This window comes from Protomyctophum parallelum, assembly GCF_964188405.1.
Source record: "Protomyctophum parallelum genome assembly, chromosome: 13".
NCBI lineage: Eukaryota > Metazoa > Chordata > Actinopteri > Myctophiformes > Myctophidae > Protomyctophum > Protomyctophum parallelum.
Window position 1 is genome coordinate 37,468,651 of NC_139708.1, and position 22,391 is coordinate 37,491,041.

A 22,391-nucleotide genomic window follows, 5' to 3' on the forward strand; every position below is an offset into this window, starting at 1 on the left:
TAGGCTGGTGTCAGTTTGTCACATTCAGTAGATCCTGTGATCTTTTGTGGCCAGATGTAATTTCTTGGGGTTTAGTAGGACTATAGTAAATAATAAATAAAAAAAATCGCCATAATATTTTGTAAAAAAAATACATATTTAGCCCCATGCTCGAATGCCCCCCCCCCCCCCTTTCAAAAACAGCTAAAATCCCCAAAACTAAAGAAAGCAGCAAATGAAAGAAAAATAACACTCATCTTTTACTGTATCTCATAACAACCTAAAACATGAACCTTTGTTGAAAAAAACTAAAGTTGTCCTTTAAAAACAGCAAGGGAGGTCGCCCTTTTAAGGTGCAGTGGTAGGGTGTTCCTTTTAAGGTGCAGTGGTAGGGTGTTCCTTTTAAGGTGCAGTGGTAGGGTGTTCCACAACTTGGGGCCATAGACCCAGAAGGCGGCCTCACCGGTGTTCTTATGTTGAGCTTCGGGTACTTTTAGTAGGAGAACGGATGAAGACCTGAGTGTTCTAGTTGGAACATAAACATGTATGGAATCCTTAATATATGAAGGTGCCAAGTTATTAAGTGCTATATAAACAAATAAAAGTGCGTTGAAATATATTCTAAAGGATACTGGTAACCAATGTAGTGTTGACAGGACTGGACTAATGTGATTTTTTGGTATTTGTTAAAATTCTAGCTGCCGCATTCTGGATTATCTGTAATCTTTGTATAGATTGTTTGGGTAGTCCTGTAAAAAGGGAGTTGCAGTAATCTAGTCGGCTTGTGATAAAAGTACTTCGGCATCTCTCTGATTAAAAAAAAAAGGTCTTACTTTAGCCATGTTTCTTAAATGAAAAAAAGCTGTTCTAGTGACCTTACTAAAATGAGAATTAACCCATTCTGACCGGGCACCCATTTTGGTGTTAGCATCACGTTATGCTTTAGCTATTGAAAAATAGCAGATCTACAAGCTCATATCGCGCCACCGAGTGGCGCGATACGAGCTTGTAGGTCTGCTATTTTTTGAAAAATCTAAGAACGACTGACATTTTTAGAATCTGATCTCAGGTCAGAATGGGTTCATCAGACCAGTGTGTGTCCAGTGGAAAACTGGTATGAATCTGATCTCAGGTCGGAAGGGTTAAATGAAAAAAAGCTGTTCTAGTGACCTTACTAAAATGAGAATTAAAATGAAGGTCCGAGTCTAAAGTCACACTTGGGTATGTGACCTCTGTTTTGACATGTCTTGCCAGGGATCCAAGCATTAGCTGTACTTTTTCTGTCTGACTGGGGACCAGTGAGAAGGATCTCAGTTTTTTCTTTATTGAGTTTAACAAAGTTATTAAACATCCAAAGATGGATTCTTCATGGAGGTTTTAAAAAGTTATTACACATCCAAAGATGGATGTCATTGAGAGAGGAAGTGAGATCACTCGGGGATCATACTTGATAAGAAAATGTATCTAGTGCCCCGTCAATAAGCTTTGGGCTTATCAAGCCTGTTATCGAGCATATATATATATATAGCGGTCCGTCATGTTTAAACAATCAATCAAGAAATACATCTAATCACCCATGCTGGTACAAACATGTCCGCCTAATTTATACTTGCTAGCCAGTGCTGGCCCAGTCAATAAAATTACATTTTGAAGTGACAGTAGGCTTACACACATTAACCAGTTAAACTGTTAACTCAATATTAATTTCTAAAAGTAAAAATGTCAATTGCCTTCCATCTGTTCAAAAAGTACTGTATTTGAAGGCCGTAGTAAAATGTAGTGCAAGTCATATCGTTTGGTTAAATAAATAAGCATTTTCTGTTTTATGAAGAGCTGAAGATATGTACATAAAAACATTTAACACTTATTGCACAAATGAATGAACTCAGTACACTGGTTCTGTTCAGAAATGAATGAACTCAGTACACTCGTTCTGTTCAGAAATTGTCGCCTCACGTCTTTCCACAAAATAATAGAAAAAAGCTCCATAGTAGGCTTGATTAAAGCCTGGCTCGATAAGCCGCTCATTATCAAATCATCCATCGTACACACCGGATTAGATCAATATATATATATATATATATATATATTTTAAGGCGTCATTAGGCGTCAGTGCCAACGGGATATATTAACCCATTCTGACCTGAGATGAGATTCTATAAACGTCTTCTACATCCTGACAGTTTTCTGATGAAGCTATGTTTCTATGTCAGTCGTTCTTCGATTTTTCAAAAATAGCAGACCTACAAGCTCGTATAGCGCCACTCGGTGGCACGATATGAGCACTGTGCGTTAACTTGTTTCCACACACTGTAAATACAGACAGGCAGATATTTACATTTCATAGCACAATTCTGGAGATATAAGGCAGCCGCTGGTAATAAACTGATTATTGATCAGCTCTTGTGTACTCTTCTGATTTTTTTTTTCAACTAGCCGATCTACATTGACACGGTGTGAGCTTGTAGAACAGCTATTTAAAAATATTGAAAAAGAATAAAAAGAAAAATAGTGAAAAGAAAAATCACACCCGTATCCCCAGGGGGTTCCCCGGAACGAGAAATGACAGTTAACTCTGGGGGTTCCCTCTACTGTACTGTACTGTAACACCCCAAATCATCGTGTGTCCGTATAAGGGCCGATTCATACTCCTATTTTAGCACTGTCTCGGCGCTGTAGTGCCGAAATGATTTCGGCTCGTCAGAAATTTTCAGTAGCACCGAAGAGCCGACTATAGGACGGTTACCGCCCCCCCCCCCCCCCCCCCCCCGAACCTCAAATGACGTCACATTGTAGGCTCTACAGTGCCGAACCCGCTTTTATTCGGCTCTAAAATAGGAGTATGAATCGGCCCTTAGAGTGGTTGCACCACTGAAAAAAAGGAAAGGTTTAGGGATAAGGCAGTGACGGAAATAGGGCGCACAACCTGTTGGTCTCGCGTTACCACCAGACCTCTCACAATTTCCAAATGCTTTCATCATACAATCTGGAGCAACGGAAGAGCGGTCATGAGTAAAATATAAAGCGGAATTGGAGTCTTTACAGTCGTGCAAATGTATCCTAATTAGGGCCGGGACTAATTGCGATTAATTACGATTGATTAACTACAGAAAAATGAATGCATTAAAATAATTAACGCATTTTAATCGCACTATTTTTTTCACCGCGGAACGTTGTCACTGGACAGTTTTCAGACGGACCTGCGCACCAAGTGTCCGTGTCCTCTTCAGACAATAACACCACCAGAAACCGCAGACAGTTCACCAGACTGGGGGAAGCCGCTGAGATCACTTTGCTTGTCCCCGTGGATTGGAAATAGGATTTAAAAGGCTATCCGATGGTAGCGTGGATTACAGCACAGTTGTGTGCAATTATTCAATAAAGAATTATTACCCCTATTACTACAAAAACAATGTTTTATTGCTTAAACTTATGTATTCACTATTCATTGATTCACTAGTATACCAAAATCCATTTGAAAAAATTGCTTTCTCACTGTTCTCGGGTCAAATAATGATATGCGATTAAAATGCGATTAATCTAGATGAATTAATCGCAAAGCCTCTGATTAATTAGATTAATTTTTTGAATCGAGTCCCAGCTCTAATCCTAATATAAATAGAAATCATCTAAGCTTGTTGCTTAGCAGAAAAGCAAATACAAAAATAAGCTAAAATAAAGTAAAGATGAAATATTTTAAAATATATTTTCGTTGATTTCGGGAGCTGTAATTCCAGACTCTATACACTAACTAGCATTCAGATATTGTAGAATAGTTGTCTGGCTACGCAAGACTAACAGCCTGTTAAAGGACCACTTCACCACTTTTCAACATATCTTCATATAATTGGTCCTCACTAATAATCATGAAAAAAATGGCACGATTTTTTCCGACTCAGTCTGTGTCTCATAGGAGGGCTGTGGGCAGTTCAGAAACTGTCTTCCAGTGACATCATCATTAGGCAGATTTTTTTTTAAACAAGATTTTTTTACAAAGATATTTAGATTTTCATTATCGTGAGAACGATGGCTTCCATTTTCGCATTGCAACTTTTCAGGACTAGAAAGCCTGCAGTTTCTATTAGCTTGTATTCCCCATTGATGATGTCACTGGAAGACGGTTTCTGAACTGCCCACAGCCCTCCTATGAGACACAGACCGAGTAGAAAAAGACTGCACCATTTTTTCATGATTATTAGTGAGGACCTACTATATGAAGATAGGTTGAAAAGTGGTGAAGTGGTCCTTTAACAACTTATTGATTTAACCACTTCAACCCCAGTGTCCATATTCTGGGGGGAACAAAATAACAGATCTACAAGCTCACAATGCATCACATTCGTTACATGTTGTGAGCTTGTAGATCTGCTATTTGTGGTGAAGAGATTTGGTGTAGAAAAAGTGTTCAAAGTACAGTTGTAACTCAAGGGTAACACTTGCAATACATTATTTGTCTAATATTTTTTATTATAACACATTATATAATCTGCTTATAACATAATTATAAGAATACCAATGTGTTATAACAATAATCCTAACAGTTTATAAACCCTTTAAAAACTTCATAAGGTCAAGTAATTACAGGTCACTCACAGACCGTTTATTCTGGCCAGGATTTTGTATCATAATAATTCGGTAACACTTTACAATAACGACCTGTTATAAAGCATTTATAAACATTTATAAGCAGTTTGTAGATGAGTAATAATCATGAACAGACTGTTTGTTGACATCCGTAAATGTTTACCTAAACATTTATAACTATGTGAATAGTTTACTACTTACTAATACCTTACTAATAACGTATACATGATGTTTAAACATAGTTATAAATGTTTAGGTAAACATTTACGGATGTGAACAATGATTGTTCATGATTATTACTCATCTACAAACATCTATACATGTTTATAAATGCTTTATAACAGGTCGTTATTGTAAAGTGTTACCAATAATTCTTATAGATAATTGTGCAATACAGTATCACTGTTCATTAATCGTAAATAATCGAGGCCAAAGTCACTAATAATGGTGATATTGATTTGAAGTCATGAGTCCCAGCCCTAGATCATATAATCATCTGATAACCTTCGTCATCTCAGATGCTCCTTTGAAAAAAGCAAATTTGTTTGTTTAACTAACAGATTATCTGTGTCAGTGTGTATCACTGTATTACACTGTATGTGCATTTGGACTAAAGCGCTCGTCACCAACTGCCACTGTATGAATCCTCATGTGTCTTCTTAGATTACCGCGGTCACGAAAGCCTTTGTTACAAACTGCACAAGTGAAGGGCTTTTCCCCTGTATGGGTCATCATGTGTCTTTTCAACTCACCGTTGTCACGAAAGCCTTTGTTACAAACTGTACAACTAACTGGATTTTCCCCTGTATGAGTCCTCATGTGTTTTTTTAGAGTACCGCTGTCACAAAAGCCTTTGTTACAAACTGTACAAATGAACGGCTTTTCCCCTGTATGAGTCCTCATATGTTTTTTTAGATCACCGTTGTCACGAGAGCTTTTGTTACAAACTGTACAAGTGACCTGCTTGTCCCCTGTATGACTCCTCTTGTGTCTTTTTAGCTCACCTCTGTCACAAAAACCTTTGTTACAAACTGTGCAAGTGAATGTCTTTTCCCCTGTATGGGTCATCATGTGTCTATTTAGATCACCATCTCCAGTGATGTCAGATTCAGAACAGTATGAAGAGAGGAGATGGTCATCACTGGTTGGTTGTGATCGTCCCAAGTGGTCGATATAAAGTTGTGTTTTCATGTGTTCAGTTGAGGTGCTGGCTACAGGCTCTGCGTCTCTGTTTTCCCAATCATCATAATGTTCACTTTTCACTGCTAGAAATGTCAGCATTGGCCTATCAACCTCTTCTGGTCTTTGAAGTAGCTCCTCCTGCTCCTCTTTAATGCGTAGAGGCTCTGGTTCCTCCTGGACCAGACTGGGGCTCATCTCCTCTTCAGAGGAAACCTCCTCTTTACACACAGGGAGGTGCAGGACATCTAGGAAAAAGTACAATGAAAGCAAATGGCATTTAAACTTAAGTTTATTTTTATTTTTGTTAGCACTTTACAATAATGACCCGTTATAAAGCATTTATAAACGTTTATAAGCAGTTTGTAGACTATTAACAAATCATTAACAACCTGTTTGTTGACATTCGTAAATGATTACTAAAACCGTTATAACTATGGTTACAAATCAATTATAAGGTATTAGTAAGTAGTAAACTATTCATTAATAAGCCATTTGTATACATCTGTAAATGATTATTAAAACACATTTAGTGCCGGAAGTGCATCAAAATAGAAGCTCCGGGGTGCCAGAGTTGTCTGATCGCTTTTACTCTGAAAGCCATGAACCGGAAACACTTTCCTAAAAAAGTTGACTTTACAAAGAGACCTCACATCCCCGATCATCTTAATTATTTTTTTTACGCTCCAAAAAACGTTCATATTTTGCGGGAGAGACGGATGAGGAGCAGAAATGAAGCGCCAGCATATCGATCCGTTCATCACCACGGAGAGCGCCCTGGATTAGGAGATACGAGTCATTCTTTCCGCCGCGCTAACATGGGAGTCAATGACAAGCTAATTATTGCACTGAGCGTTAGCATACGGAAAGCCAAAAGCCAAAAACAAAAAAAATAGGAAAAATTCTGAATATGCTCATCTCGCCCCGCGTCGCTAGGACGTCCACAGACGTCGTAGGCACTAATATTTCGGAATCCTTATGACGGCCTCATGCGTCCTACGAACTGAAACGGTTAAATCATTTGTAATGACCCATTATAAAGCATTTATAAACGTTTATAAGCAGTTTGTAGACTATTAACAAATCATTAACAACCTGTTTGTTTACATTTGTAAATGATTACTAAAACCTTTATAACAAATTTACAAATAATTTATAAGTTATTAGTAAGTAGTAAAACTATTCAAGCCATGTAAAATACATCTTTAAATGATTATTAAATCATTTGTAACTGATGTTATATAATATATACAAGCTATTTGTATATTTGGGAAATGTGTTTGTTCATGTTTAACATACACTTTGTAAAACATTCCTAAAATATCTATAAATCTTTAGTACATGTTATTATGTGCCCTATAGTAAAGTGACGACAGTTCATCATTTACAACTGTCTGTTAATGTGTTTGTTCACGTTTAACCCTACATTTTATGTTGAAGATGTTGTGTTGCATTGTGGGTAATCCTCAGTACAGAGGAACTCCATACTGAGGGTAAGATGGTCTCCTGTTTGCTCAGGCACAAACACATTAATTACAAACATCTAAGCTTCATATAAGTGGCCAGATATGCACTCATGTTTACATAGTGTTATTCAGTAACATTCGTTTTTGTATGACATGGCATCATATGACATTGTTTATTTAATTGTTTGAAAAACGGTTAGCATGTTAGCTAGCTGTTAGTCGGCCTTAGTCCTCGGCCTAGTGGAAATGTGCGTGTATAATTTCACGGAAATTGCACACTGTTTGTGATTTGTGTCATTTTTTAGAAACGGACCAATCGTGTGAGCTTTGAAAGCCAATCTTAGCCAATCAGGATGGAAGATGAGAAATGGTGCCGCTCCGTGTTGATCACATGACTATGGAGATAGTGTATACCAAATTGTGTGATGTATGGATAAAATGTGTACGAGTAATCTACAGAAATGTGTTTTGCCTAAATCGGCCTCATGGTGGCGCTATAACAGGCCGTTGAGGAATATTTGGGGCAGAGGTTGGTCGTTGGCATCCAGTGTGTGTGCAAAGTTTGGCATGGATCGGGCCAACGGTGCCGGAGATTAGCTGATAACGGACGGACGGAAGGACAGACGGACACACACATGGACACACACACAGACGGACGGAGTGCAAAACATACTCTACCCCCATTCCTTCGGCCTGGTGGAGACAATCACTGTAGTCTTACCGTGCATTGCATGAAAACGTATGTCGAACGGGATGGTCGTTAAAGTTGATAGCGGTTTCAACTTTCTCCCCCAATAATGTCAGTCACGTACATAATCATTTGTCCAGTGCATATAGCCTACTGCAGGCTTTTTTGACTAGATTTAGAAGACATTTTCAAGCTCTTGCTACTGAAATGATCGATTATTTATATGGAGAAATCATTTAACACTGTATGCATCTCAATGGGTGACAGAAGGACAGTTTGCACGAGCAGAGTGGAGTGGGTGGGGCTTAATTAGTGAAGGGCTAAAGGCTCATTCATAGTCTGGATTCTCGGTGGTGAGCTGACCACCGGAGCTGAAATAACTTTGAGCGGTGGTGAGTAAAAACAGGGAGAAAGGGTTGGGCGTTGGCGGTGGTTTGCTCTTCACCAAGGCTCATGACGTCATGTTGGAATTCGGTGGTCACCTAACCACCGAAAGTCCAGACTATGTATGAGCCTTAATTATAATGTCTGTTTTGCAATGGGTCTGGTCTCCTCATTCTCCCCTAAATGAATGGACTGTTGACTGTGGACCCCCATCTGAAATATATTTTGTGTGAGCTTGCATGCACCCTGAGGGTGCTTGTATGTAAACACAAACATTGTCCTAACACACACATTAAATGCCATTGACAATGAATCGCCAGTTACTAGACGAGTGTTGAAATATAGCCACTTTTGGACTTGTTGTACTTTTTGTCTCCACCAGGCCGAAGGCATGTGGGGAGAGTATGTTTTGCACTCCGTCCGTCCGTGTGTCCGTCCGTCTGTGTGTCCGTGAGCAGCTAATCTCGGCCACCGTTAACCCGGTCGATGCCAAATTTTGCACACACACTCCCTGGATGCCAACGATGAACCTCTGCCCCAAACTTTCCAGAACGGCCTGTTATAGCGCCACCAGGAGGCCGCTTTGTGCAAAACAAGTTTTTGCACAGTACACCTACAGATTTTGTCCAAACATCACGCAAATTGGTACACAGTCTCTCTAGAGCCATTCAACGAAACCGGTCTTTCAGATTTCTCAGACTCCATCCTGATTGGTTAAGATTGGCTTCCAAAGTTCACAGGAGTGCTCAGTTTCAAACAAACACATCGCGTGATTTCCGTGAAATTGTGCACCCACATTCCCACTAGGCCGAGGACAAAATGCCACATGAACAATTTCAACTCAGACTCAAGGTGGCGCTATAACTGGCCGAAAAGTGCTTTTACCTCTAACTGCACGGATCTGTGGATAACTTTGTATGCCAACTCCCTAGAGGCCAAGGAAAAACCTTTGCCTGGAATTTTTTACATCTGCTCTTTATAGCGCCACCAGGAGGCCCACATATGTAAAACACATTTTCTATTATTACTCCTTCAGATTTTATCCAAATTATACGCAAATCGGTATACACTATCTCCATAGTCATGTGATCAACACGGAGCGGCACCATTTCCCATCTTCCATCCTGATTGGCTAAGATTGGCTTCCAAAGCTCACACGATTCGTCCATTTCGAAAAAAGGCCACAAATCACAAACAGTGTGCAATTTCCGTTAAATTATACACGCACATTTTCACTAGGCCGAGGACGACATGCCACAATTTTTTCCTCAAAATCAGCCTCATGGTGGCGCTATAACAGGCCAATTCCTGTTTTTAGCTATAACTGCATCAATCTGTATACAACTTATGTATGCACCATAGACTGTAAAAAATATGGACAAAGCGTTCCCCGGGTCTAACATGAACGTAAAATGAAGCCTGTAATAATATGCTAATTCCTGATGTAAGTCGCCATCTTTTGGTACCAGCTGGCCATTGGCTGGCTCCGTTTTGTACCAGCTGGTCATTGGCTGCCCAGACAACGAGGCGGGTCTTCCCCCCTTCTTCTCCGTTGGTTTTTATTTTGACTCGAGTGGGAGGAGAAGACTCTTGAGTGGGAGGGGAATCCCGATCATAGACTGTAACGGTAGCCACGCCCCTCAGAACATACGCGACTTTATGGTCATTTTTTTAATTAATGGGACCATAATTTTCCAAAAAGAATATTATGACATTAGAAATGAGACTTTAAACTAGTGACTGGAAGAAGAAAGTATTCATGACCATGTTTATTAAGGTAATACAGTCTAGGTGAAGTTGGGCCAAAATACATGGGCCTCTATGGAGCTATGGGGCTTTTTGGGTCCAGTCCAGCGCCACAACAGGCCATTATATGAACTACCGATTTCAAATGAGGCTTCACGAAATATCTGGCTGACTGCCCCCCTGGTATGCACACATGGAAAAACATTGTACCTGCATCCCTCCAACACGAACCTCCGGCCCAAATCTTCCTCAACAGCCTGTTATAGCGCCACCATGAGGCCACAACCTGACCTGCCCTGGTGGAGACCTGTGCCGATTGGCACTTTGTCTAGTTACTTGTACTTTGTACTTTTACTTTAGTACTTAAGTACATTTTAAAACCAGGTACTAATTTAATGTGAGCTACTTTTATACTTTTACTTAAGTCATTTTATTATTGGTTACTTTTACTTAAGTAAAATATTTTTGTACTTTTTCCACTACTGGCGAGCAAGTGTGAGCAAAATGCGAATCAATTTGGGCCAGCATAGACGTTACAGCGGCCGGGGGGGAAGTGGAAACCCCCCTCCTCTCGTTATAATGGTATGCTCCCAGCGGCCGGGGGGGAAGTGGAAACCCCCCTCCTCTCGTTATAATGGTATGCTCCCAGCGGCCGGGGGGGAAAGTGGAAACCCCCCTCCTCTCGTTATAATGGTATGCTCCCAGCGGCCGGGGGGGAAAGTGGAAACCCCCCTCCTCTCGTTATAATAGTATGCTCCCAGCGGCCGGGGGGGAAAGTGGAAACCCCCCTCCTCTCGTTATAATGGTATGCTCCCAGCGGCCGGGGGGGAAAGTGGAAACCCCCCTCCTCTCGTTATAATGGTATGCTCCCAGCGGCCGGGGGGGAAAGTGGAAACCCCCCTCCTCTCGTTATAGTATGCTCCCAGCGGCCGGGGGGGAAAGTGGAAACCCCCCTCCTCTCGTTATAATAGTATGCTCCCAGCGGCCGGGGGGGAAAGTGGAAACCCCCCTCCTCTCGTTATAATGGTATGCTCCCAGAGTCCCAAGCAGCATCGGCGGAACTGGGAACGGAAGTGAAAGTGAAAGTCACGCAGCGCGCCGCTCAGCTCTCTCTCTGGTCTGGCTGAGTAATAAGGCTAGGACCGAGGGAAGCTAATGTACTGTAGCCTACATGTTGTTTACAGTAATAAGGCTAGGACCGAGGGAGGCTAATGTACTGTAGCCTACATGTTGTTTACAGTAATAAGGCTAGGACCGAGGGAGGCTAATGTACTGTAGCCTACATGTTGTTTACAGTAATAAGGCTAGGACCGAGGGAGGCTACTGACATTTATAGAATCTGATCTCAGGTCAGAATGGGTTAATCAGACCAGTGTGTGTCCCAGTGGAAACCTCGTATGAATCTGATCTCAGGTCAGAATAGGTTATAAATAAGCTACGCTGACAGGCTGGTGGTGGCGTTAGCTTGTTGCTGCTGATAAAATGCACGGATAGCACTTCATCTCTGCCTGTAATCTAGGTTATTTTGTTATTGACAGCGTGAACGAACCGTGACACCAGAACAGAACAGACAGATCTACAAGCTCTCAACGCGTTGCAAACTGGGCTTGCAGGTTGCTTGTGTGGTTCTCAATGCGTTTGTGCAGCGCTGGTGTCGGGGTTCGACTTTGTTCACGTTGTCAGACAGATCTACAAGCTCAACAGGTTGCAAACGGCGTTGCAGTGCAGACAGGTGCATCTGCGGGTTAACGTGGCGCGTTGAGAGCTTGTGGATCCGTCTTTTTTTTTCGACTCGCGACCCGCTGTAAACTGCAGTCACATCTGCAATTTTTGGCCAGATGGGAAAATGTTGCTATATCGCCCAACCACAGCTTGCGTTCAACATATGTATTATGTACAAGGACAAGCTATGAGGAAGAGAGCTTTATATCCGCAAAATCGGGGGCATTATGGACACACTCGCACAGAATGGAAAGATGGTTTTGACAGCCACTGCCCCACTTTTACGGCTACAACTGATGCAGCGCAGTAGCCTACCTTATTAATGAAGGAACGAGCATTTATACATGTAATTGCTTCTATAGCGAAACATCTGCAGAAATCTTTCATGTTTATTTCACATCTGCTGAAGATTCCCATCCACAGACTAGTGCAAAACAGAAAAGCGTCAATACTTTTTCTAGTTGAGTGCTGCACTGTCTGGGCTGTTGACAATGTATGCTACAGTAATGTATATGATTGCCCATTTACCATGATAACACATGATAGGCTACGATTCAAGAACACATATTAAAAATATACAATAGGCCTACCTATCCGGTAGGGCTGGGCGATATGACAAAATCTCATATCACGATATAGAATTTATTTTATCACGATAACGATATACTCACGATATAGCATATTTTTTTATCTAAAAGAATTGATTTTTGTTCAGGTCGAGTACTTTACTGTACTTGGGCTGTACTGTACTGTACTGTACTGTACTGTACAAGCTCTCCTCCCTGGCCTCTGTCTGTGTTAGGCTGCACAACAGTGACACTTGGTGGTGACAATAGTTATGCTATTTCCGTGCTCGGATACAGGGACAGGGACACACATAGCTGTCTATAATGGTTGCACCACTCAAAAAACAATTAAATTCACATTATCCAGTCTACTTATATGAATATAATACTGATGCCCTTCCCATGCACAGACAGGCCCAAAGCAAGTACAAAAATATTACAAAATAAAATGTATATAATAATAATTAGAGGCTGAACTCAATTGTTCAGCCTCTGTAGACATTTTTAAAGCACAGCTCAAGACCCACTTCTACAACATTGCTTTTAATTGATCTTTTATTTTTTGTTATTCATGTCCTCACTGTATTGCATCACTGCTTGTTTTTTAATGTCGTTGCCTTGCTTTTCTTTTTTTCTCCATTGCTCTGTAAAGCACTTTGAGAGCTGCATTTCATGTCATGAAAGGTGCTATACAAATAAAGTTTTATTAGTATTATTAATAATTATTATTATTATGCCAATTAAAAAGAAAAAAGAAAGAAATAAGACGTTGCCATTCAGACACAGAAGTACAGGCCTGTGTCTGCATTAAATTGGCTTAAGGAAAAAAATAATATCTCATGTCACAGTTTGTCACTACAGTTGTTTCAGTTCATTTAAGCTCTGTATAGGGAATCAACATGTTCTGTTGTAGTTATAGTTTAGTTTGTTAAAGACGTTGGGCAGCTTAACGATGTTTAATTGACTACAGGCGATAGAGTGAGAGAGAGTGAGAGAGAACGCGATCTTGTCGTCAACTCTCCATGCCCAGCTGTGCGTATGGGAGTCTGGGACGAGTGGGGCTTTTTCTTTTCCTTTTTTTTTGATGATCACAACAAAGTCAGCGTCTTGTGTTGTTGTTGTAAGCTGTTGCTGAATTAAGGACTTTTCAAATGGAATAATTTATTTGGAACAATAAAACAAGACAGACACGCAGCAGGAGGACTGCACAGGTAAGAGGAACGTCTTCGTCTTGGAAGAAGTTTGCAGTGCACCCGACGACGGACAAGCTTATTGTTCAACTGTGTAAAACATGCGTGGCTCACGCAATTTATCAATTTGACCCAACATGAAACCTGCATTTATAACAGTGAATGACCGGTTACTTTAGGGCGCATTCGGAAATAGCGCACTAGGCGCACTGTGCAATGCAAACTGATAGATGAGTTCGCTCCGGTGTGGTATTTCCGAACGTGCCCCTTACACCGCTCTGAATCTCGTCAGCCATCATCTCCCTTCATGTAATCAAAACCACTTCCATATCCATACAATGGAAGACGTTGCCCCTCTTTTAGGTGCAAGCACCACCTCGGCTTGTGTTGTGGTCGTGTTGGCCTTAGAGTATATAATAGAGAAGACATCCGAAAGGTGTTGGCTCACTGTTTTCAGTGCGCGCGGTGGGCTGCTGGGCATGCCGTATATAAGCGCTGTGACGTAAAATACTGCCGTAAAGCGAAACGGCGATATAAGCGATATAGCTTTTTTTTCGTGATAGACATTTTCTATCGAAAATACGATATATATCGTCATATCGCCCAGCCCTATTATCCGGTGGGTTTTTTATTGATTGTTAATCTCCACGGTAAACCTGTTCATCAAAAATAGCTGATCTGCAGCTTACCAGGCTGTGTAGATTGATTTTAATAAGTTACAGTAGTTAATTGACAGTTGACCTACTTTTACGTCTTTTGTAGTGCAGTGGCATAAAATGTGTAATTAATAATTTGGGACCACCTGTGTATTCTATAAACAATTTAAATTGCTTTCATATACTTTTAATATATCATTAAAGTGAAGGTTGGCCTTATAGATCGAAATGTGTGTGTTCTTGTGTGTGTGTTGATTTAAACGGATTTAATCAAGAACACTTTAACAAGATACAATACAATGTAGATCGGTGATTTTGTTTTTAGAGATTGGTAACTGTTAAATAGCTGATCTGCAAGCTCACTTCTAGGTTATAGATGGATTATAATTATACTAATATTGACATATAAATATATAAATAAAATCATGACATGACCAGCTAGACACCCAATTAAAATAGAAACCTCAGATTATATAAATGTGTATGTGGCTTAATTAAATGATGAGTGCTTGGCTGTTATGCATCCACGCTTGATACTTCCTTCCGTTATTGCACAAGAATGAACTGAGCAAATCTGCACCATTCAGTCAATAAAGTAGTCTGAAATAGCATAGAAAAGTCACTGTTTACACGCTCGTCATATCACTCTAGCAAAAAAGTGATTGATCTGTGTCTGTCTGTCTGTCTATACACACACACACACACAGCACACTGGCTACAACAGAGTGAGAAGAGTAGTAGTAGTAAACATTGCTTCGAAATATTTTTCATGGAAGAAAATAGCCTCCAGGAACAGGAGAGATAGAGAGGGGGACAGAGAGGGAGGGGAAGGAGAGAGAGAGAGAGAGAGAGAGAGAGAGAGAGAGAGAGAGAGAGAGAGAGAGAGAGAGAGAGATATAGAGATAGAGAGATAGATCCACTGTTAGCCTACACTAGGAGTGCTGTCATGATTTAATGTTTTTCTTTTTTTTGGGCAAGGCATAATTTCTACCACAGAGTAAACATGGGAAGAATTGCTATTTTATGTTTAATGTTAAAACATAGCATTAAAAAACTCTGTTAAAAATTGTTAAAGGATTTGTATTTGCACATTTCTCGGTATTGACATTACAAATGGACTGGATGTTATGGCCCAATTTATAATCTGCTCAAGAGGAACCTTTTCACTAATTTCAAATGGTTAAAAGGTGGATTATCATTCACCATCATACTACATGTAGCTATCATGTTCTCTTGTAGTTTAAGCAAACTAGTATAGACCGGTAAAGGTTTGAGAACCACTGGCCTAATGCATATAAAATAGGGGTGTTTTCTAGCCCCGCACGGAACCCTACGTACAGTTTGTTTACACTACACTTTACGTAGGGTCCCGTCCCATCTGTCCCAGGCTAAATGTTACACAGACGTCCATACATTCGGAAATGTCCGTGCTGCACATTCTTGATGGGGGTTAGATGTTTCAAAAGAAGCATATAGGAGCTATAGGAGGCAACGGAAACATCAGAGAATTTTCCTTTGGCGCAGAAGCCGTTAAGTATTTTTACTTTGACCGTTTTGGCAGCTCTGAAATTCTCTCTTCCTTTCATTCCTTGGCTTCCTTATTTATTTATTTTTAAATATATTTTTTATCCCACAATTTTGTAACCCATTTTTCACCCCTGTGTCAATCATCTAATGTGATCCTGGGCTCTACACACCCACCGCCAACCTGGGGAGAGCAACGGACTTAACTCATGCTTCCTTCATGCTTGAGTGTCCAAGTTGCTCCTTTAGACCTGACAGGGGGGAGTTTCCCTGGTTGGACGTAGCGCGTGGAAGGAACACGTTATTCCAACCAGTTCCTTTCCCCTCCATCAGGCGCCCCGGCTGGCCAGGGGGAGGCAGTTTAGAGACCTATCTCCTGTAGCTCCTATAACCCCCATCAAGAATGCGCAGCACGGACGTTTCCGAATGTATGGACGTCTGTGTAACATTTAGCCTGGGACAGATGGGACGGGACCCTACGTAAAGTGTAGTGTAAACAAACTGTACGTAGGGTTCCGTGCGGGGCTAGGTTGTTTTCCAACCCCCCACAATATATGAACATACATGCCAATATATTACCGGTATACTGTATATGGCAAATATAGCCTATGCAGAATATATGCTGCATAGATGCCATGCCCATATTCAGGTTCATATATGTGGATTTATAGGAAATATACTGTGATTCCTGAGAGAATCTTAATACAACTATTCAGTCTATTTAAAGGTTTTATGAAATTCATTTTCATTTATTTTTATTTTTTCTTTTAGGTTTTATGACCTCAATTACACCCAAAAAACCTGAACTTTGAACATTCAGTGGATTTTCTGTGGTCTGAAGTTTTCTTTGGGGTTTTTGGGGCCTTTTGAGCTACAATGAAAACAGGCAACACAGTGAAACAGTGACATCTGCTGGCAAATCCCATTGACATATATGGGATTTGCAGTAAGTGATGTCACTTACTGCCGGCAAATCAGAGCACCTGTTTGAGCCAGAAAACCCCAGATCACAGAAAATCTACTGAATGTTAAAAGTTCATGTTTTTTGGGTGCAATTGAGATTAGAAAACCTAAAAAAAACAAGAACAATTCCAAAACCTTTTTTTTAATGTCACAATCCCTTTAAAAGTAGGAAAGATAGCATAGACCTACACCTTTTAGTTGTCAATGTGTGACCACCTCCTAGTTTGAGAACCTCTGGCCTACAGGAATGAATGTTCCTCACAAAGTCTTGTTTACAAATGGTTTAATACTGAGTTTATGGTAGCCAGTGCCACGGTCGCCCTTGTGGCCAAACTTGTTGTTGAACTTGAAGTTGAAAATTATTTAGTGATTTGTCATTTGTTTTCAATGGTTGAGAGCAGAATTTATAAAACAACAGAAATGAGTGGGGATGTACATATGTGAATATAGATATATAAAACATTGAGTAATGCATATATTGGGGGTGTAATGGTTGGGATTATAATTTAAGCCAGGGAAATGGATTGTAATATAAATGAATAGTGGCTAATAAATATTGGGTGTGTGTGGTGGTGACTGTGCCAACCATCTAATGCCCCCCATGCCATCATGGCCCATAGCACTTACCCCACCCCCTTAGATAGCATTTCTGTAGACACTAGACTGTAGACATTTGATACAGACTTGTTATGTTATGACCAAATCGGTCAAACAAAGATTAAAAATACTTAACGGCTTCCGCGCCACAGGAGATATTCGCAGCGGAATGTATAGGTACTTAAAGTTCCCGAATTCAGAATAACTTAAACTAAAACAGGCCGTCAAACGCCGCAGATTCGATCTTAGAGAGCATGTTTACTTCCGCGTTCCGGAATTCCCATACGAAAATATAGTCATGACCAGGGACCCAACATAAAACTCATCAAAATTTCAGAAAAGCTTTATGTAGGGTTCCGAGAGGGGCTAGAGCGTCTGCTAAATGCTTAAATTGTAAATTGTAATGCCAATCACTATACAGAGAGGGAGCACAAGGGAGGTGAAGCCATTAGTCTAAATATTAAAAATCGTTAAAACAGGCCAAACTAGAAAATTCGCAATTTAAAAAAATTGCAGAGTGTGGTTGCCGCAGTGGCTTACATATGCCCCTCCCACTAGTATTGCCAGCCAATTACAATTTCAAGTCACGCCTTAGATCATGCGTAAGTAATTCGGAGGGGATTTAACCCCCGAAATTCATGTTTTTGCGACAAACGGTTACATTTCTCGCATTTGCGGCGCCCCCTATGGATGAAAATGGAATTGCTTTTAGAACTTGGTTGATTGAACCACCCCGGACATGTGATTCAAATTTGGGATGGATTGGACATTCCGTTCGTGATTTATGGCATTTTTGTGATATAGGCCCCTCCTACTAACTTCGGAAGACGATTACGGCCGAACGATACGCACTACCAAAATTCTGCATCTGGTGTTTTAATCGGATATGTCCAGAGATCATGTGTGCCGATTTCTGTGAGATTTGGACGAAATATGTAGGAGGAAAAGCAAAAAGTTTGTTTTGGACAAAATTCAAAATGGCGGAAAATCCATCATGGCGGAAATGGGCGTGGCCTATATGGGGAGATGCGTCATGACCCAAGGAATCCAGGGAAAAAATAATTTTGATTTTACGAACTACGGTTCAAGAGTTATAAGCCAAAAGGTAAAGTGGGCTGTTATAGCGCCACCATGAGGCCGACCTATAAAATTATAATTTTAATTAATTTTAGTCATAATTAAGAAATATCCCTAAAAGTTTTGTAACTATAGTGATTACAGTCTCCGAGGAAAAAATACTTGAATGTGATTTTTTGCCTTTTCCCATTCATGTCAATGGGGAAATTTAATTCACTAATAAATTCATATCAATTAAACTATACAACATTTCTCTTAACAAAATACAAGCACACGATTCCCGATTTTTCCGGTCAATTTGACATATGGCTCAAGTGCGTACAGCGTACAGTGTGGGAGGTATAAAGTGACAAAAAAAAGACTACAGTGAAATAAAAAGAACTAGAAAGAGGCAATTCCGGGAAATTGCAAAGTGTGGTTGCCCACATCGCACCCGTCGAAAATGGAATCGCTTTTGGCTCTGCGTTGATTAAGCCACCCTCGACATGTGATTCAGATTTGGGATGGATCGGACATTCCGTGCGTGAATTGTGGCTTGTTTTGTAAAGTAGGCCCCTCCCACTAACTTCGGAAGACGATTACGGCCGAACGATACAGAAGATCTAAATTCTGACTGTGCTGTTTTAATCGGATAGGTCCGGAGATCATGTGTACCGATTCTTGTGAAATTTGGACAAAATCTGTAGGAGGAGGAGCAAAAAGTGTGTTTTGAACAAAATTCAAAATGGCGGGAAATCTATCTAGACGCAAATGGGCGGGGCCTATATGGGGAGATGCGTCATGACCCAAGGAATCCAGGGAAAAAATATTTTTGATTTTACGACCTACGGTTCAAGAGTTATACCCCAAAAGGTAAAGTTGGCTGTTATAGCGCCACCATGAGGCAGAACGTTATACTTCTAAGGTAATTCATTTTAGTAATTATTATGAATCTCTCCTCCAAGTCTTGTAAGTATAGCCCTTACGGTCTCAGAGGAAAAAATACTTGAAAGTGAGTTTTTGCATTTTCCCATTCATGTCTATGGGGAAATTTAATGCACTAATTAATTCATATCAATTAAACTATCCAACAAATGTCTTATCCCAATACACGCACACGATTCCCGATGTAGCCCGTCGTTTTGACATATGGCTCGAGTGCGCGCGACAAAAACTGTGGGAGGTATAACGGGACAAAATAAAGTTTATCTATAATAATAACATTATTAATAATAACTAGAAAGCAGTTCCTGTAGAAACTGCGTGGGCTCGCGTAAAATGCTTTGTATAAAGTTATTGCCGTGTCAAGTTTGAAACTCGGGGACCGGAGTAATGGTGTTACCATTGGTGTTCTAAATCTATAATCAAAATTTCGGGACTGTAGCATATTATTGTAAAGAAAAGTAGAAAATGCATTAAAGCTGAAGTAAAAGTTAAAAAAAGTATGAAAATGTGTAAAAACTATAGTTTAAGCAGAATAAAGTATGTGGAAGTTGTAGAAGTGTTTTTAAAGTTTTTCTTTAAATGTAAAAAAAAAAAAAAAAATCTAAAAAATTGAAGTTTTTTCTTTTTAAGTAAAAAAGATTTTTTTTTTTTTAAGTTTTCATTTTTTTCAATTATTTTAATTTTTTTCAATTTTTTTAATTTTTTTCAATTTTTTAATTTTTTTCATTTTTTTTTTTTTTTTAATTTTTTTTAATTTTTTTTAATTTTTTTTAATTTTTTTTAATTTTTTTAATTTTTTCATTTTTTTTTAATTTTTTTCATTTTTTTGATTTTTTTTTTTGAAAATACTTTTTTGAAAATACTTTTTTGAAAATACTTTTTTGAAAATACTTTTTTGAAAATACTTTTTTGAAAATACTTTTGAAAATACTTTTTTGAAAATACTTTTTCATCTCTATCTGATCTATCTGTGTAAAGGCCATCCAATTGCACAAATAGCAGACCTACAAGCCCACAAGGTATCGCAGAGCAACTCATTGAGATCTTGTAACTTTAATTTCAGCCCTGTAATTAAGCCCTTATATGTCTCAGCTGTGGAAGTGTAAAAGACAAACAAGTGGCGCGCAACTTGATCTCTTATTTTACAATGGTTCTGAATGGGGGGAAACTATGCCCGAACAAATTGCTCTATCGCAAAAAGTAAAAGTCGAATGCAAATAATTCTTTCGCTGTGAGTGGCCTGAGATATTGAGGTACACCATGTGCGATTGTGGTGTTGGTACGATCGAAAATGTGGTTATAAGAGCGAGTTAAGAATTGTCATCGCAATAATTTCCTCGTAAGATTTCTACAATGGATGTCAATGAGCAGATTGACTGTATTTGTGTCACTTAAAAGGCCGTAGTTCACATTCTGTATGTCTCTGTGTTTTGGTGGTCACATTGTGTGAAAGAGGACATGTGTGGCTACAAAATGACCAAAGGACATGCGTGTAAAGTGAATATCTTGGCCGGGACGGCAATTTGTTTGGTAAATTTTCAAGGAAAGATTTTCTGTTCTACGCACTCTAGTGAAAAAAGCCCGCACTCTAAGTTGGCACTAATTAGGCGAAACGGCCTGCGATTGAACTGCGATTTCGGAAAAACCGTTTAACGTATTCGAATACGGTTTGAACCACGAAAAAGTCCAGAGTCGTGTGAGCTTTCTAAAGTTTAAATCACGTTTCTACGACAAAGTATGCCAGAGTAATGAGGCTGCAAAAGTGAGGTTGATTTAGAGATAAATCCCATACATTGTCAATGGGAGGAAAAAACTATAAATAAAGTTAAATAATTTAAAAAGTATAAACTTTTTCAAAACAACTTTTTCACCAATGAAAGTTCAAAGATAGATGAACATTATAAAGTTTGAATGAAGTTTCAAAGTGAAAGTATGACGGAGTAATAAGAGCTCAAAAAAGTTAACTGTGAAAAATGGGACCTTTCTTCCATCGACTCTCACTATAAAGAATGTAAAAAAAAGTTAAAAAGTTAAAAAGTATAAAAAGTATAAAACTTTGTAAAAATAAAAAAACAAGCACACATCACTGCAAAGAGCTGAACAGTTTGAAGTTTGAACTAAATTTCAAGTATAAAGTATGCAGAAGTAGTTAGGTGCCAAAAAAAAGGGCGGAAATTGGAATAAAGAAATAAATAAATATAAACTGGCAGTAACAATTGTGTGCTCGCTGAGGCGAGCCCACAATAATAAAAGGTCACAAAAACAATAGTATGGTTGCCTTCAGGCAACCACACTAATAATAATAAAGTGTTACAATTACTAGAGTCTGGTTGCCCCTTTTGGGGCAACCACACTAATTATTTTCGGCCAGCGACTGAACGCATTAAGACACTTAGGTCTCACTCCTGACATTTTCTATAAGTTGGCAGCCCTGGTCTGTACCGTTGGCATAAGCCCTATACCATATTGACAAGTTTTGCTAAAACCGTCTGCACGGTTAAGCCAGAACTGCTATTTTTGGCGGAAGAAAAATAACCAACCTGCTCTGTATAGTCTGCTGTGTGGCTGTAGAATCACGTCCAACCGTTTGTTCTGTGTCTCCATCTCTCTCTGGAAGAGGTCGAATATGAACTCTCCCACCGCGCTGAGGCGCCCCAACACAAACATTCGGACCTTAAGCGTCACACCACAAACATCATGGCCAAGCGGTTTGTCCAAAACGGACAATATCTCCTCTCCCACCGACGCCATGTGTCCATTTATCTTCAGCCGTACAGACTCCATTTGACTCGTTTTACCTCCTTTAAGAGACATTTTCACCAACTGTAATATACTAATAGAATGTGTAATATACTTATATGCCTATAGTGTCTAATATAGTGTGTAAAGTCCTGCTCTTACGTTGAGGATCACAACAAAGAGGTCCCGCTCCCCGGCGATTCCACCAATAAGCTGAAAAACAAAACGTGGGTTGACGTGACCGGACGTGACGCATTCACGGGTCAACGTGTTACAAGCATGCGCCGCAAAGGATCCATGCAGTGCTGCCTTTCGCCACCTGGTGGAGGAGGTGTGTAACTGTTACTGAATAAAAGGATGGATGCATATTATTATGCCTTCCACTATCGTATGAAAAGTAATTACCT

At 39.7% G+C, this 22,391-nt stretch overlaps 1 protein-coding gene across 1 annotated transcript; it reads right to left on the reverse strand.

Moving 5' to 3' along the window:
* Window positions 1-4,935: 4,935 nt before the first annotated feature.
* On the reverse strand, window positions 4,936-22,192 carry LOC310868448 (uncharacterized protein). The gene is made up of 2 exons (XM_083778901.1): window positions 21,786-22,192; window positions 4,936-5,990 (listed from the first exon to the last, which is right to left on the reverse strand). Exons 1-2 carry the CDS (start codon window positions 22,057-22,059, stop codon window positions 5,152-5,154), a joined length of 1,113 nt encoding a protein of 370 aa, XP_083635027.1. The 5' UTR covers window positions 22,060-22,192; the 3' UTR covers window positions 4,936-5,151.
* Between the last annotated feature and the right edge of the window lie 199 nt (window positions 22,193-22,391).

Bases quoted from the DNA above. Each gene is read 5' to 3' on its own strand.
- LOC310868448 (XM_083778901.1), bottom strand. From the start codon at position 22,059: ATGTCTCTTAAAGGAGGTAAAACGAGTCAAATGGAGTCTGTACGGCTG. The intron at 5,991-21,785 runs GTTGGTTATTTT...ACTTTTTCCTAG, and splicing joins CAGCAGACTATACAGAGCAG to ATGTCCTGCACCTCCCTGTG.